The 17392-nt window shown below is 46.9% G+C and overlaps 1 protein-coding gene across 1 annotated transcript in view; it reads left to right on the top strand.

Moving 5' to 3' along the window:
* Positions 1–11167, top strand: part of Actn2 (actinin alpha 2) — a 68307-nt gene extending 57140 nt beyond the window's left edge. Inside the window, exons 15-21 of the mRNA XM_087896433.1 lie at positions 1275–1457; positions 3030–3164; positions 4119–4298; positions 5341–5487; positions 7648–7713; positions 9108–9266; positions 10940–11167. Coding sequence (XP_087752559.1) covers positions 1275–1457; positions 3030–3164; positions 4119–4298; positions 5341–5487; positions 7648–7713; positions 9108–9266; positions 10940–11098 — 1029 coding nt within the window. The 3' untranslated portion in view covers positions 11099–11167. The remainder of the gene's footprint in view (positions 1–1274; positions 1458–3029; positions 3165–4118; positions 4299–5340; positions 5488–7647; positions 7714–9107; positions 9267–10939) is intronic.
* The last annotated feature ends 6225 nt before the right edge of the window (positions 11168–17392 follow it).

Below are 17392 nucleotides of genomic sequence, written 5' to 3'. Positions count from 1 at the left end.
TCCTTTTCTCAAATAGTCTCTCTTCTATTTTCATGTCACGTGTATGTGTGTATGTATATGCCTTAATATGTATATAGCACCTAGGTTCTGGGCTGTGAAAATGGCTTAGTTGCCACATACCCCCCAGGTCCTGACAATCTGAGTACAATCAGCAAGAATTCACATGGTGGAAGGAGAGAACTGAGCTGTGTATGAACTCACCTTTACACCGCACATGCATGCATACACACACACACACACACACACACACACACACGTAAAATAAATCTGTAAAAAGGGAAAATAAAAGCCAAGTGGTGGCTCATCTTTAATCCCAGCACTCAGGAGCCAGAAGCAGGCAGATCTCTGAGTTGGAGGCCAGCTTGCTCTACAGAGCTAGTACCAGGACAGTCAGGGCTACACAGAGAAACCCTGTCTCAAAAACCAAAACAGAACAACAACAACAAAAACAAAAAAACAGACAAAAAAAGAAAATAATAAGATTCTAGATTGAGTAAGATACTTGATATTGACCTCTGGTTCCCATGTACACACAACATGCATGTAACCACATGTGAGCATACCACATATACACACAAAAGAATCTCCCAAACAAAACTGCTTGCCTTCCTTTTATATTTCTTCAGAGCATTTAATTAAGTCTATAAATAATACTTGCTGGCTTTGATGTTAGGAGGAACAGCTACTGTCAAGTACCCAGGACCCAGTTTATTCATAACCCGTTTATGGCTAATTTGAGATCTAATAGAATACAAAGAAAACATACATTTGTAATTCTATTTCCAATAAAATTGGTATGTCATGAGGGCTGGCTTTGGTCAGTAAAGTGTTGCCTTGTGGGTACACAGTCGTGAGTTCAATCCCTAGAATCTAAGTTTTTTAAAAATAACAAATTAGAGTTGATAGCTCATGCTTCTAATCCAGTACTGGGAAAATAGAGACAGGCTGGGACTAGCTGGCCAGCCAGAGTAGTCTAATCAGAGAGCCGCCAGGCCAGTGAGAGTCCATGGCTAGAAAAGCAAGGGACCTCTGACCTCTACATACATGTACATACATCTGAACACACAAACACAGTTCACACTAAAAGTCTGGGTGTGGTGTACATGCCTGTAATTGCAGATGTCAGTGCAGAAGAAAAATCAGGAGTTTGGGGTCATTTGTGACTTCATAGCAAGTCAAAGTCAATCTGGCTACTTGAGACCTTGCCTAAAAATAAATAAATAAATATACAGTTGACCCTCCAGTCATATTGACTCTGCACTGTTCCCTGGCAGAGTCTGATCACTGCGCATGAGCAATTCAAGGCTACCCTGCCTGAGGCTGATGGGGAACGGCAGTCCATCCTGGCCATCCAGAATGAGGTGGAGAAGGTGATCCAGAGCTACAACATCCGGATAAGCTCCAGCAACCCCTACAGCACTGTCACCATGGATGAGCTGCGCAACAAGTGGGAAAAGGTGGGCGGTTATGGACTGTGTGCTGGGGGTGGGGCTGGAGCTGGACATGGGGTGAGGCTGGGGTGTGGGGTGAGGCTATGAATTGTGTGCTGGGGGTGAGGCTGGGGCTGGGTGTGGGGGTGAGGCTATGAATTGTGTACTGGGGGTGAGGCTGGGGCTGGGCGTGGGGTGAGGCTGGGGTGTGGGGTGAGGCTGGGCTGAGTGTGGGGTGAGGCTGGGGTGTGGGTGAGGCTGGGACTGGGTGTGGGGTGAGGCTGGGGCTGGGTGTGGGGGTGAGGCTGGGGTGTGGGGTGAGGCTGGGGCTGGGTGTGGGGGTGAGGCTGGGGCTGGGTGTAGGGGTGAGGCTGGGGCTGGGCGTGGGGTGAAGCTGGGCTGAGTGTGGGTGAGGCTGGGGCTGGGTGTGGGGGTGAGGCTGGGGTGTGGGGTGAGGCTGGGGCTGGGTGTGGGGGTGAGGCTGGGGTGGGGGTGAGGCTGGGGCTGGGTGTGGGGTGAGGCTGGGGCTGAGTGTGGGGCTGAGGCTGGGGCTGGGTGTGGGAGTGAGGCTGGGGTGTGGGGTGAGGTTGGGGCTGGGTGTGGGGGTGAGGCTGGGGTGTGAGGTGAGGCTGGGGCTGGGTGTGGGGTGAGGCTGGGGTGTGGGTTGAGGCTGGGGCTGGGTGGGGGTAAGGGAGGGACAAGAGGAGCAGCCATGGACTGGGCATGGGATGGGAAGGATTAGGTGGACAGATGGCCATAGACTGGATATGTGGTGAGATAGGGCTGGGGGAGGAAGGACGACCTAATTCAGTGCCACCCTTAGGTTTTCTTTCCTTCCAGGTTTTATAGATGAGTTAAATTGTCCTGTTGTTTAGCAACTTTTGTGATTTTGGGGGAAAGAAAGTAGAGCTATTTTCCTTAAAGAAAATATTATAATTTTTGGCAAAGTAAATGTTAGGTATAATATTAATACTGTCAGGGAGACATTTTAAAACCCTGGCCTGAGATGGTTCAGTGGGTGAAGGCACTTGGTGTGCAAGCCTGGGAACCCAGTCCCCAGAACCCACTTAAATAGGAGAGAAACAACTCCACAAAGTTGTCCTCTGACTTGCACATGTGTGCTGTAGTGTGTGTATGCGTGGAACACATGCATGCTCACACACTCACTTGCACATGCACATGCACTGTTGTGACAGTCACCATCTCCTGTGTACATCTGATGCCCTCATTCATAGATAAAGCTAACTTTCCATCAGGGAGAGTGAAGATTAAGACGTCACATCAACACATTCAAGTTCGTGATCCTGTACTGTGGTCCCAGCCCCCATGGGCTTGGTGCTGCAAGGAGAGAACTCCTAATGTCCTTAGACAGACTCTTCAATACCCTTGACTAAGCTGTTCTTTCAGTAGTGCCTTAGAGTCACAAGGTAGCAGTCAGAACTAATCCCCTGAGCAGGGGCTCCCTTTCCCCTCTGCTCCCTGAGCCTCTCCTCCCTCTCCAAACCCCAGTGTCCTGATATCTGATGATGAGCTCATCCTGTGGTCACTCCTATGAGACCTGAGCTGGCCTCTCATCCTACTGTCCTTGGGCTCTGACAGGTGAAGCAGCTGGTGCCTGTCCGGGATCAGTCCCTGCAGGAGGAGCTGGCTCGCCAGCATGCCAATGAGCGCCTGCGGCGCCAGTTTGCTGCCCAGGCCAATGCCATTGGGCCCTGGATCCAGAACAAGATGGAGGTAGGTAGCACCCTTCCTGGGGACTTCCGGAGCCTGGAATCGGTACTGAGCTTCAGAACAGCACATCCCCACGTTCTTCGTGACCTTTGTCTCGCCATGCCAAGGGCCATTAGAGGTTAGAGTGTAGGGGAGCCACACTGAAAGAGGGGTCTTTCCCGCTGCCGTCTCTCATCAATGACAAAGCTCTTTCTCAGGCTTGGTCTCACCAGGAGCTAGATTTTTAAACTATCCATCCCTAAAGAGGGCAGGTGAAGACTCACACATACTTTGTATTTTTAGAACATCCAAGGAACAATGGCATTGGAAGGCACTGAGGGTCTGGCTTCATTTTATAACATTTTAACAATAGCTAGGGGACATTTCCTGTCCCCCTTTGGGATGAGTTAAATTGTGAAAGGCAATTTTCTACTTGCTGTAGAAACTTTTAGAGGTAGAAACACCTAAGATTATAAGACATTCTCCCCAGTGGTCTGATACCTGTCTGGCAGCTCTGCCAATGTCTGTCAGTCCTAGTGCCCAGTGCACAATAGCTGTGTTCAAAACGTGTCTCTACCCTTCAAAACTGCTGGCAGGTTTCCTTACTCCTGTTTGAATTGTGGTGGCTGATTTTCTTTCCCCATTCTCTAGACAGACATGAACTCCACCTCTATCCCATGGTCTTGAACCTCTCCTCCCCAGTGTCCTAATATCTGATGATGAGCTCATCCTGTGGTCACTCCTGTGAGACCTGAGCTGTCTGGGAACATCTAGTGCCTTGGGCTGCCTAATATGAATATGGCCCCTGGCACAAAGCTGGAGGTCCACCCTCAGTCTGTCTCCACATTCTCTGTCTGCCTCCATGTACCTTCTGTTCCCCCACCACTAAGAGTGTCTCCTCACTTTCTGCCACTTGTCCCCTACTTGCCCCTGGGAGACTGCCCCGCTCACTGAGTGCCCCCCATACCCCACACATAGGAGATTGCTCGGAGCTCCATCCAGATCACGGGGGCCCTGGAGGACCAGATGAACCAGCTGAAGCAGTACGAACACAACATCATCAACTACAAGAACAACATTGACAAGCTGGAGGGCGACCACCAGCTCATCCAGGAGGCCCTGGTCTTCGACAACAAGCACACGAACTACACCATGGAGGTAGGAAGGGCAGCCGGGCAGCCGGGCAGCCTGCTCTTTGCCACCAACCTTGACACCCTCTCAGCTTGTTTCCCCATACACATCTCCCCCTCTGTTTCTAGTAAATTCTATACATGTGAACACTAGAGATACTTAAGTCTTCCTACTTACACTGTTTGGAAAAGCACTGAACTGTTGCAAGCACCAATCAGTAGTTAATTGTCAACCCTATTAGTATTGCCACAGTGATGGAGAGGTTACCAGAACTTAAGTTGTCCTAATTTCTTCCCATTTTTTGGTTAGGGTGTTGCTGTTGTTGAGACCTGGTCTCATATACCCAAAACACTCCTGGATCTGACTGTGTAACTGAGAATTACCTTGAACTTCTGTTCCTCCTACCTCCACCTCCGACATACTATGATTACAGGCATGTGTCACCATGCCCATTTTTTATTAGTTATTTTAAAAATTAGCATATCAAGTTAAGACTGTCCCCATTTCTGCCAGTCTGGCTCAGTTTGACCTTTCCTGGAAGTCAGGAAAGATCATAACCCAGCGCCCATTCAGCTATTTGGTAAGTGAGAAGATGTCTTTAGTAACAAATAGACCACATGTTGAATATTTAATCTGTGGAATGGGGCTGGAGATATAGTTTAGTTGTAGAACACTTGCCTCGTATATGCAAGGGTCTAGCTTTAACCCCTAGTTCCAAATATATGTAACATAAATAAATAAATATTTTAAGTATTGGGAAGCCAGGCTGGTGAGATGGCTCAGCAGGTAAAGGCACTGGCCATAAAGCCTGACAATCTGAGCTGAGTCCCAGGAACCCACATGAAGGTAGAAGGAGGGAGTTGACTCCAGATTTTTTCTATGATCTCTGCACATACACTCTCACCTACACTACTACTACTACTACTACTAATTAATAAAATAAGTATAGAAAATGTATATCAAGCTATGCTTACTTCCTGCTTAGTTGTGTCCCCCCCTCCTCTCGTGACAGTGATGCACTAGAACCTCCCAGACCTAGCTGACTGTTGTTGGTTTTTCTCCTTGGTAGCATATCCGCGTTGGATGGGAGTTGCTCCTAACGACCATCGCCAGAACCATCAACGAGGTGGAGACCCAGATCCTGACGCGAGATGCGAAGGGCATCACCCAGGAGCAGATGAACGAGTTCAGAGCTTCCTTCAACCACTTCGACAGGGTACCACTCTCTCTGGTTGTTTGGAAGGCACTTACATCTGCAAGAGCATGCATACTGTCACTTTGAGTCTTTGAAGTCTCGTGGATCCCAGGCTGGCTTTGAGCTCCCTACTGGCTGAGGATGACCTTGAACTCCTGGTGTTCCTGCCTCCACTTCCCAAGTACTAAGATGATGGCCTTGTGCCAGGCTAGTCACTTCAAATCTTGCTACTCCAAAAAGTTCACAAGGAAACCGAGTGATACTAAGGGAACTAGCTATCAAACAAGCAGTAGTAACTCCTGATGCCATGGCCAGCTGACAGCACATCAAGGCTTTTGCTTTGTTTCCTGGAATTGGGGGATTTAGCTCAGTGGTAGTAGGCCCTGGGTTTAGTCCTCAGCTTGAGAGAGAAAAAGAAAGATGCCGGGTGATGGCACAGGCCTTTAATCCAAGCACTCCTGGAGGCAGCTGCAGGCTGACTCTGTGAGTTCAAGGCCAGCAGAGTTAGTTACGGGACAGCCAGGGCTGTTACACAGAGAAACCCTGTCTCAACACACACACACACACAACAAAAAAGATACGACAAAGCTTAAACATTGGAAACAAAGAAACAAAGTTGTCTTGGGGTGTGTTTGGGTAAGAGATCAGGTGTTTAGATTACTTCATGCTCTCACTAGACAGCAAGATGGTTCACCTTGAATCTCAGCACGAGGGGGCAGAGGCAGGATGATCTCTGTGAGTTCCAGGCCAGCCTTGTCTGCATAGTAAGTTCCAGGGCAGCCAAGGCTACATAGTAAGACCATCTCAATAAATAAAAAAAGAAAAGAGAAAGAGAAAACAGTCAAATGGGATAGTAGGGCCGTGGAGGGTATGGATGGAGAGCGCCCTCCAGTGGACAGCTCAGTTGCTGAATGCCATAGAGCACAGGATGGTATGACCAGAGCTGTGTTTCTGGGTCATCAAGACGCCAGGTGTGAGTGTGTGTGTGTGTGTGTGTGTGTGTGTGTATGTGTATGTACGTGCATGTACGTGTTGGAGTGAAGGTCTGAAATGGAGCAGAAGTCTCCAGTGCTTAAGGACAAGATTTGAAGGCTGTGTGACAGGGAAGAGTGACAAGTGCCATAGTCATTCCAAACTCTGAGGGCAGGAGAAGATTGCCGTCACACGAAAGCCAATCCTCCTACCCCAGCAGTGGGAGGCCATCCTGGAGCAAAGTCAGAGAGTGTGCACATAATGATCTTCTCCAGCAAGTGACCCTCTGGGAGGAAGAGAGAAGGGTTCCCACCTACAGAGTTATTGTGCTAAAGCAAGGGTAAGAGCCAGAGCAGGACACCAAGGGAAGCAGACAGAGGAGCAGTAAGACAGAGCTCAGGGCTGCAGAGTGCCTGACATTGGGGAAGGCTAGACCCACAGGCTTGAGAGCCAACACAGGTTCCATTCACAGAAGACAGAACTTCTACCATTAGCTTTCCAAACTGGCCATTTCCTGGGTGCACAAAATCAACTGAATTACCAGTAAAGTCATATGGGTGTTCGCATGTTAGCTGCCCCCTCACAACCCTGAGACATGTACAAAGGAACACTTTGCATCCCACCCAAGATTTTACGTCAGCTGTCCTGCTTATACAAACCTGAGACCACTGCACCGTTGGGCTTGCCACACAGATGAGGCCACTGCATCTGACCCTGGGTTTCATTCCCAGCACTGTATCTGGATACTAGGTCCCAAGTCTGGTTGAGCCATAAGTTTCCAATTTCAGCTCTAGAAAGGATTGCAGTATGTGCTGTTATCAGTAGGTGGCAGTGGTGAGCTCCTAACTGACTCCTTTTGCTGCCTTTACTGTGGGTTCTCTTCATTTTCAGTCTTTCTAGCACCTGCCTCCTTTTCCTTATTTTACCTTGCAGCACTGAGGATCAAACCTGGGGCCTCATGCATATTAGGCAAGCGCATAAGAAACTTCCACCGAGTTACAGCCTAGTCTCCTCTTCTCTGCTAAAGAGGCTATTTTATAATGTTCTTGTACTGGTGGCTTTGTCCTCCTGTAAGTCAGAGATGACCTCTGGTCTTGGCTGGGCTGCAGGTTACCCTTTCCCTACCATCTTGCTCACTGGGTGCTGGGTCAGGCAGAGCTGTTCGTCTCATTCTTAACTGTCCTTTCTCTGTTCTTTGCATTTGCACAGAGGAAGAACGGCCTGATGGATCACGAGGATTTCAGAGCCTGCCTGATTTCCATGGGCTATGACTTGGTAAGACACAAGCTGAAATTCAGCTGAGGTCTGATACCATATCAAGCCTAGACTGTGGGAAATAAATGATGTAATAAGTTATCAAATTGGCTTATTTTCATATCACAGGGCAATGCCTCTTGAAGATCTGCCTGTCACTGTACAAAAATAAAGTTACAGAGTTAAAAATTCATTTTTATTTAGTAGCCAGCAAAGTTTCCTTATGGTGAGAAAGCATCAAGAATGTGGGGTTTCCTGGTGATTTGTAAAAGTTTTAATTTGCACACTGCACTAAAATCACTTAAAGTGTGCAATGGCCTGAGTTTTAAAGTGTTTTCCTTTAATATTTTAGAAGATAGAAGATAGATTCTTAAGGGCTGGGCATGATGTTGTAAACCTTTAATCTCAGCTCTTGCAGGGCAAAAGTAGGCAGATCTCTTTGCGTTCCAGACCAGCTTCCTGTATACTGAGAGTTCAGGGCAGCTAGAGCTAAACCGTGAGGTCTCTGTCTCAAAAGAGAGAGAGAGAGAGAGAGAGGGGTTATAGTAATACATCAGCTAAGAAAACCATGCTTATCATGAGCTGTGGCGATCATAGTGTACTCAATTACCATTTGATGAGTTACATATTTATTGATTTTTGAAACAGTATCTTGCTAGACAGTCCAGGGTGGCCTTGCAGTTGCTGAGATCCTCTCACCTCTGCCTCTAACCTGGGGGGTTAGAGTCCCATCACTACAAGAATAAATTCAATATATAAATTTTTAAAAGAAGCCAGAAAACCAGGTGGGTGACTTGCCTGTAGTTCTAGCACTTGGGGCATCTTGTTTTGTAGCCCAGGTGATGATAGCTTGGAATTTACTGTGTACTCCAGGCTGGCCTCAAACTTGCCATTCTTCTACCTCAGCTTCCTGAATAGCAGAATTGCAGGTATGCACCCTGCTTATATATAAAGCACTGTTTTGAAAGGTTTTTTTTTGTTTTGTTTTTGGTGGTTTTTTTTTTTTTTTTTTTGGTGGTATGATGGGAACATACTGGTATGATGCTCAGTATTGGAGCATCATACTCCCAGGTTTAATGAGTGTTTTAAACCTGACCTCCTTTGATTCCTCTGGTAATTTAAACTAAAGAACAAGCGCCATCTTACTTAGTAAGTTCACTCTGCAGCTCCGGATGAATTAATCTTCCTAATTATATAATATAATTCAGAAGGGCGACATGGGCTACAGAATAGACGGACTTGTGACATGCGGGGGGGGCTTCTGGCTCGATGCTACAGCAGCTTTTAAAACGGATGGAGATGAACCTAAGCCTCCCGCCAGGGAAGCCGTTTCCAGAGAGAGGAGAACCATGTGGAGGCTCCATTAAGTTCTCAAACCCTGAAGCATTTACTGTCTCTGTGTCACCTTGTCTCAGGGCGAAGCTGAATTTGCCCGAATTATGACCCTGGTTGATCCCAACGGACAAGGCACTGTCACCTTCCAGTCCTTCATTGACTTCATGACCAGAGAGACTGCAGACACCGACACGGCAGAGCAGGTCATCGCCTCCTTCCGGATCCTGGCTTCCGATAAGGTCCGCTGGGATAGACTTTCTTTGGTTTTCAAACTTTTAAGATTATCTTTGGGTATCTGGGGGCAGTAAGTACACCATAAACATGGGCTTGGCGTGTGTGGAGGTCAGAAGGCAGCCTTGCATGTCAGCCTTGCCGTCTCCCTGTCTGAGATATGGTCTCTTCCGTTCACTGCTTTATATGCAAGGAAGGCTAACTTGCTGCAAGTTCTCAGGGATTCTCCTGCCTCCACCTCCCATCTTACCATAGGAGTGCCATGATTATAGACAGATACATAATGCTATATCCAGGCTTTTAAAAAAATGGTGTGTGTGTGTGTGTGTGTGTGTGTGTGCGTGTGTGCGTGTGTGTGTGTGTATTTCCTTCTGCCTTTACATGGGTTCGAGGGACAGTGTTCTCCAGGCTTGCACAGCCTTTACCTGCAGAGCCAGTTCATCAGCTGGACATTTCTAATATGAATTAATCAGTGGTTTATAGTAAGACAGAAATTTGGGGAAAGAGTAAAGTTCATTGGGGCTGGAGAGATGGCTCAGTGGTTAAGAGCACCACCTGCTCTTCCAAAGGTCCTGAGTTCAATTCCCAGCAACCACATGGTGGCTCACAACCATCTGTAATGAGATCTGGTGCCCTCTTCTGGCCTGCAGTTATATACACAGACAGAATATTGTATACATAATAAATAAATAAATAGTAAAGTTTATTCCAGAACATGGGTGGGTGAGAGCTTCTCAAAGGGGAACTCCCGTATGTGTACGCTTTTTAAGACCTCTGTCCCCAGATGTCAGTCTTACTTTCTCCTTTTTTATTATTTTTTGTATTTTTCAACTGAGACAGAGAGAAAGATGATTTACTGTAACTCAACTTGGCCACAAGCGAGAATCTAACTAGTCCAGAATGCCACAGGTCCCGGGCAGAGGCCGGCGGGACTGTTTTGATTGTCATGAAGGCAGTCAAGTCTCAGGTGGTCTCTGGAGCAGATGGTGAGACTCCAGGCCCCCTGAGATTTGTACTGACAGCAGCACACTGTCCAACAACTTGTTCCCGAGTCCTGGCCTTCAGCATCCCTTACATCTGCTCCTTCAGCCTTCGTGGGCGGGCAAGCAGGTTGCTTAGACCTCTGCCTCGTTTTTCTTCTCTGGCTCTTCAGCCTGCGCTTTTGCTTCTTCTTCCACTTTGCTCTCATGGCGCAGAATTCCAAGGAAGATGGCGCTAAGGCTGAGAGCAATCTTACTTTTTCTTTGAGAGAGGTTTATTCTTTCCTAGCAGCAACCTATTTCCATATTTTTAATAAACAGCACGAGAGGGTCTCTGTTTTCTAAAAACACCAGTTATGTGATGTCATATGACGTATTCCCATGTTCCATCAGTGTATGATATAAACCGACTCTGCCTGTGAGGTGGGAAGTTTAGGTTAGAACGTTTATGACTCACATTTGGCCCTGCTTGAGAGCTATTGGGGATATTCTCCGTGTGTTTCTAAGAAGCATACTGAACCTCCTGCTGACCACTTGTAGACTCCCCCTATACACAACAGCTTTTGTTTATTACCTGATACCGTGGCTAGTAGACACTCTACCTGTAAGCCTTGCAACATAAGAAATGTGTAAATATTAAGATGGCTTATTCTCTACTGTTCTCTGCGTTTAACTTGCATCCCTTGTGTGTGTTTTTCCAGCCCTACATCTTGGCAGAGGAGCTTCGCCGAGAGCTGCCCCCAGATCAGGCCCAGTACTGCATCAAGAGAATGCCCCCGTACTCAGGCCCGGGCAGTGTCCCTGGGGCCCTGGATTACACTGCCTTCTCCTCTGCCCTCTACGGGGAAAGTGACCTGTGATGCTGTTTCTGTGATCCCTGGCCCTATCAGAATGCAATAAAGGCTGAAGTATAGGTTGTTTCCTGGAAACCTGGACAAATTTTATTAAGAGGTGTGGTCAACTGGAGGTGGTGGTGCACGCCTTTATCCCTGGCACTTGGGAGGCAGAGGCACAGGCCTGGTCTACCTAGTGAGTTTCAGGCCTGCCAGGGATACAGGTCTTCCCTGTCTCAACAACAACAAAAGAGAGATTGGAGCGAGGGAGGGACTAAGAAGAAAGGTTGATCTATAACGTACATGCACACGGCCACCCACAGACACAACAGACTAAACTGTAATAACAGAATAAATAAAATAATTTTTAAAATTTAATGAACCAGACTGTGACCCCCTGTAATCCCAGTACTTTGGAGGCAGAGGCAGAAGGACTAGGAGTTCAGGGTTGACTTGGTCTACATGAGACTCTCAAAAAACAGTGAAAAGGTTTTGCTTTAATTATTAAAATGGAGCCATATCGACCTCTACCTATAACCTCTCTGTATCTGGGAAGCTGAGGCAAGAACACCGCCCATCTGAAGCCAGCTGGGCTACAGAGAAACACTGTCTCAAGAAAAAAAAATGTTTTTAATACTAAAGATCTTTTGAGCAATCTGTTTCTCCCACTGGCGGCCCATCTCATAATGTTTAATTCCACTGACAACATGACAAAATCGCTTATATTTAAGTCCAGTTAATTGTTGTATAATAAAAAAAATGCTAGAATCCCAAACATGTCCTCTCAAGGATGACCATACAAACATAAAAGGCATGAAGATTCATCTTAAACATCAACCCTTCACCAGACCTTCGGAGTACCAATGTGGGATTGCCTCCCGTCACGAATCCTGGATGTTTTGGTTTTCCCAGTTTCACTCACTTCTGTGCCTAGATCAACCTGTTTTCATAGTATTCAAGTGGCCAACTTAATCAAAGAAACATCTACCCACCCTTTCGTTTCATTTATCCAAAAATTCAGAGAGAAACCAACAGGTAAAGTATCACTACATCACATGGTACTGAAACTGCTTCTGCCTGGCGTAGGCTGGGAAGAACGAGCTGCAAGAAGTATGCTGTGGGGTATTTGTACACTGTGTGAAGATATATTGCTACAATTTGTTTAATAAATATCTGAACAGCCAATTGCTAGGCAGGAGGTACAGGCAGGCCTTGCAGGCAGAGAGCGGGAAGAGTCGATCATGGAGGCACAGGGGAGACGCCAACGAGATATGGAGGGAGCTGGACATACAGAATGAAAGGTAAAAAGTAGATGAATAGAAGTGGAGGTCAGGGGTCATCTTCCAGGATCTGGTTCTATCCTTCCATCATGCGGGTCCCAGAGGTCCAAAACCAGTGGTCAGGCTCGCTGGAGCACCTTTATTTACCTCCTGAGTCCTGTTGGCCTTCACTAACATTTTCAAATAGTTAATTTGTATTAGTTTTAATTACGTAGATGTGTGTCTTTGTGCAGCTATGTGTGCGTGAGTGAAGGTGCATGAGAAACCAGAAGTGCTGGATCTTCTGGAGGTGTGATTACAGGCGGTTATGGGTCACCAGACATGGGTGCTGGGAACTGATCTCTGGTCTCCAGGAAGGGCAGTCAGGTCTTCTCAACAGCTGAGCCATCTCCTCAGCCCTCTCCCAGTAACGTTTTTGAAGCAGAGCTTGCAGTCATCTCTTCACTGTGTAGGACAGGACAGTCCAATTTGCGGGGAGAGGGGGTCTTCCTCGGGACTTGAAGTAATGGCCAGAGATGGAGGTGGAGTCAGGAAGGAAAATGAGGTGACTACTGTTGTCTCTTCATTCCAGATGCCCAGAGATTTTATGTCGAAGTGCTCTGTTAAATAAGGAGCTGACAACAGCGGTTCCCGATGACACAAGAAGGCTGCCGTCTAGGGACACTAGGTGGCGCTCTCTCGTGCCTTAGCAGGAGAGGGGTGCCATTCTCAGGTGCAGGAGGAAATGTTTTCCTCTGTGGCTCCTTTGCACTCCTTTGCTGCATTCCTCCAGGGAGTTAACAGCACTGAAGGTCAGGGCTTCCCCTCTCGGATAGGGCAGTGGTTCGTAGTGTGGCTGTGTCCTAGGACAGAGGGCATCATCTGTGCTCCCCACTTGGTGTCTTGGTCTGGTCAGTGTGCACTCGATTTTCCATTCTCGTTGTCTAAAGCTATATAACTTCCCTCAGAGTTTCCATCATGCTGACGGCTTGTAGCAATCAAAGTGGAACACCTGGTAAATGCTGGTTCTTGATGACCAGGAAACAAGCTAAAACCAAAAACAATTGCTAATTGCAATTAAAGTGTGACTAGAGAGGCAGCCCTGTGCCCACTGACTGTGTGTGTCTCCTTGGGTTTGGTAGGTTCCCACAGGCAGCTGGAGAGCAATGTGCCCCCTGACTGTGTTTCCAGAGGCTGCTGGAAAGATCAGTGTGTGCTGATAATCTTACCTACTTTTCGCCTTGGTCCATTTTCTTAATTTGCATCATAATTAAGTAGTTGACAGTTTGAAAATCTCTGAAATACTTGAACCTTTAATACCAGATGCTTTGGGGCTGATGTGTAGGTAAGCTTTTGGCTGTTGTATTTGAAGCAGGTGCGATCCTCCAACTGGAAATGTGAAGGGGGGAACCCTGGGAAGTTGCTCCTCTTCATTGGGTACTTGTGTTTTTAGGGTAGCCATGGGTAACTCATCTCCCTAAAATTATTTACCTCTCTACAATATTCAGCAAGAGATTGGGTCAGTACCATCTAATGATAAATGAGGAAGGGAACTAAGCCATGACAAACAATAAAGTGTTTATACTGTCCTCGTAGGAGTGGTTTTTATTTCTGATCATGAGTTATCAATTAAACTTACCAAAGAAAAAGCATCTCAATTTTTATCATTTTAAAGGATTCACAGGCAATTTGGTTAACTGTAAACAAACTTTTCATACTTGAAACATTCATCTGGTGTTGTGTTTGCCTCCTTTCAAGAGTCCAGACTGGTTGGGGGTGTGGCTCAGTTGGGAGAGTGCTTGCCTAGCACACACGGAGTCCTGGGTTTCCCAGCCCCAGCACTGCGTCTGGTGGCACATGCCTATAATCCTAAGTGTTCTGTAGGTGGAGGGAGGAGAGTCAGAAGTTCAAGTTCATCCTTACCTGCATAAGGAGTTCTAGGATAGCTTGGGTTACACGGATGAGACTCTGCCTAAAACAAAGGAAAAGGAGGAATGGGGGAACGTGTATGTAGTGTGGAGTAAATTTGAGATGGGGAATTGGAACGGATCCACTGTTGGGTTAGTGGTGCATGACTTAGGAGGAATGGTTAAACCGCAGGTCAGTTCAGAATTCTCAGGAGATATGTATTCAATTGTCCATGCACCCAGTTCTTCCAGGTTTCACACAGTATGAGGGTCTGGGCTGTGACTTGGACATCTGTGTTTTTATAAACTCCACAGGAATTCTACTTAACCTCCAAATGAGAGCCTGTGGCTTAGAGAAAAGATCATTTAGTAATCAAAACCCCTAGAAATTAGAAAAGTCCTCACTGGAGAGGTTAATAGCATTGAGACAATGCTGAAGGAAGACTCCAGACTCAACTAGTATGCAAAGAAAAAGAGCGTTTATTCCACCATACATGAGGGATCAAACATCTGTACAAAATGCGGTGACCCTGAGAAGAGCGTGCACGCTACTTTAAAGCACAGCTAAGAGAATTCCAGGAGCAGTTAGGTCGTCTCAAATATAATTGGTTAAACAAGCAGCAGCTACATTAGTATACTTTTAATTAACTGAGATTTAATATTATCATTTTGGGACACACTTGCACAAGCGTGGGCAAGTCTGGACGTGACACAGAAGGGGGCTGCAGAATTTGTCCTTGAGACATCGTGGCTGACTTAAGCCTTGTACGTGCGCTTTTCCTTGTCCCTGAATGCAAGGGTATTGTGGATAAATAGCCCTTTGTTGGGAGAGACACCTGTTTTTCCCTCTCAGAGAACTGAAATCTAAATTCAGTTATAAACATAGGAGAGTTTAACCCCTTCAATACAAAGTTGGGCAACAAGAATAGTCAGGCCAAGTCATAGTGTTGTCCATTTGGCAGTATAAAAATGCCTGGACATAGCCAGGCATAGTGGCACATACCTGTAGGGCCAGCACTTGGGAAGTAGAATCATGAAGATTAGAAGTCCAAGCCCATCTTCAGGGAGTCAGGCTATCTGGGTCTATGTGAGGCCCTGTTGCAAAACAAGATCCAACTACAGCAGTTTAGGCTCTCTGCTGAGAAAACCAAAGGGCAGAAAAATGCTTGGGAGGTTGTCAAGGCACAGGCACAACAGCTTCTGTGTGGTTAGAACTTCTGGGAAGGAAAGCCAAGCCAGCAGATAGATAGGAAGTGGGTTACATGGGCCTTTGTAAGACATGGTCAGAGAAGAAGGAAGATTCACTCTGTAAACAGTGGTTATACAAGGGGCAGAAAGTCTCTGCGAATACCCAGCATGACCCAGGAAATGGCATTATGGTCAGAACTTAAAAAGAATTGAAATGATGTAAAAGGAGAGTGCTTTCTCATTTCCCAGCCTCCCTGATCTGAATAATCACACAGAAACATTAATTACAACACTGCTTGGCCAAGGGACCAGGCAGGGAATACCTCAGTAAAGATGGTGGGACTTGGTCACCTGACCTGGCTCTCAGTTAAGATGGTGGTGAAGTTACCTGACCTCAGTTAAGATGGTGATAAGGTCACCTGACCTCAGTCAAAATGGCGGTGGTCACATGTACGGAAAAACCACGTTTTTAGAGCCGCAAGAGTTTTAAACATAATAAGAGGGACCTAGAGGCATGGTCTGCCCTGTCACCAAGTCTCCACATCACAAGCTGCGACGGGAAGACTGGAATTGAAAATAGCTGCCTTGTGGATCCGATTAATCTTGTCGGTTCTGTGTCATCAGCGGTATTGGTGGCAGGATAGTTTGAGGAAAAGCAGAGCGGGTAGAACACTGACAGAGCATTCACAGGCGAGTGGCTGATAGTTTGAGCGTTTATACCATAGCAGAAAATGTGAAAACAACAAACGAACACCTCAGGGCCTATAGAAGGACATCTCCTCTCTACAGGCAGGGTGTTAAAGCCTGACTGGCTACGGTCCAGGTGACTCAGAAGCCAGAGTCTAGAGGCTGCTCTGAGCAGTCTCTTACAGTGGGGACCACTAACAAGTGGTCGAGAAGAAAAAAGAAAGGAAAAGAAAAGAAAAGGAAAGGAAAGGAAAGGAAAGGAAAGGAAAAAGAAAAATCCGAGGAACCCTGGGCCCCAAGGTGAATATACTGCTCAGCATGTGCAGTGCTAGCATGAGTGGACTACCCTGAGTTGTCTGGTCATGTTTTTAGCTCTGGGAAGCAACCAGAGATGAATGTCAGTGAAGGGCTCAACCGTAAGCTGTGAAGGCTGTGGCTGGGGTCTAGAAGGGGAAAACTCACCACCGAAGCCAATGGTGTGAGTGGAGGTCGGCATTCGGGCAGATACAACACAGAGCTGTTGTAAAGAAACCTGGTTCCCGAGCCCAGGGCTCTATGCATCCTCAGCTAGCCCTTTGGGAACATGGAGAGAGCCTTGTCGAGTCACAAGCACCAATGTTATGGTAAAAATAAACCGGCACCATTGCAGAGAAAATGAGTATTTATTTAGTGGGTTATGGAGGGGAAAGGGAAAGGGGGTAAGGGGAGAAGAAGTAAGAGCAGAGAGAGGCAGGTGGGGGGGGGGAGCCACAGCAGCAGCTACCTCTTTGGAAGAGAGATGGAAAGGAAGGGGCTCAGGCTGGAAGCAGAAGGAAGATCTGCTTGCCTCAGAAGACTGGGTGGGGGGGAGGTTGTCTCTTAAAGGGACAGGACAGACCACTACGGAAACCTCATGTTAGAATGAAGTGTTTAATTTTAATTGGGCATGTTAATTAGGCAAGGCAAAGGAGGCTTTTGATTTCTGGGCTTTAATACTTTTGATAGCTGGACCTTAGTGGTCAGCCTCAGGAGGAGGAAGTGGCCAAATAAGGGAACAGACCTTGGTGACTAGCTTTGAGAATGTAGTCTAATGATTTTTAGCAAGGCAGAGGGAATGGGGAAAAAGGACAAGGCTTGCCAGAGCCATCTTTGTCATGCTCAGGATAGCTAGAGTCCCTTCAATAACAGTGTGTCTGTGTCTGTTGTATGTGTGTGGTGCATGCAGGTGTGTGCACCTGTGTGCCCACATGTGGAGGCCAGAGAAGGGCAGTCAGTGTCTTCATTTATCACTCTCCACCTTA

The sequence above is a fragment of the Myodes glareolus genome, chromosome 14 (assembly GCF_982192425.1).
Source record: "Myodes glareolus chromosome 14, mMyoGla1.1, whole genome shotgun sequence".
Classification (NCBI taxonomy): Eukaryota; Metazoa; Chordata; class Mammalia; order Rodentia; family Cricetidae; genus Myodes; species Myodes glareolus.
Note: the sequence above shows the minus strand (reverse complement) of the source record. Positions and strands in the feature narration are given on the sequence as shown.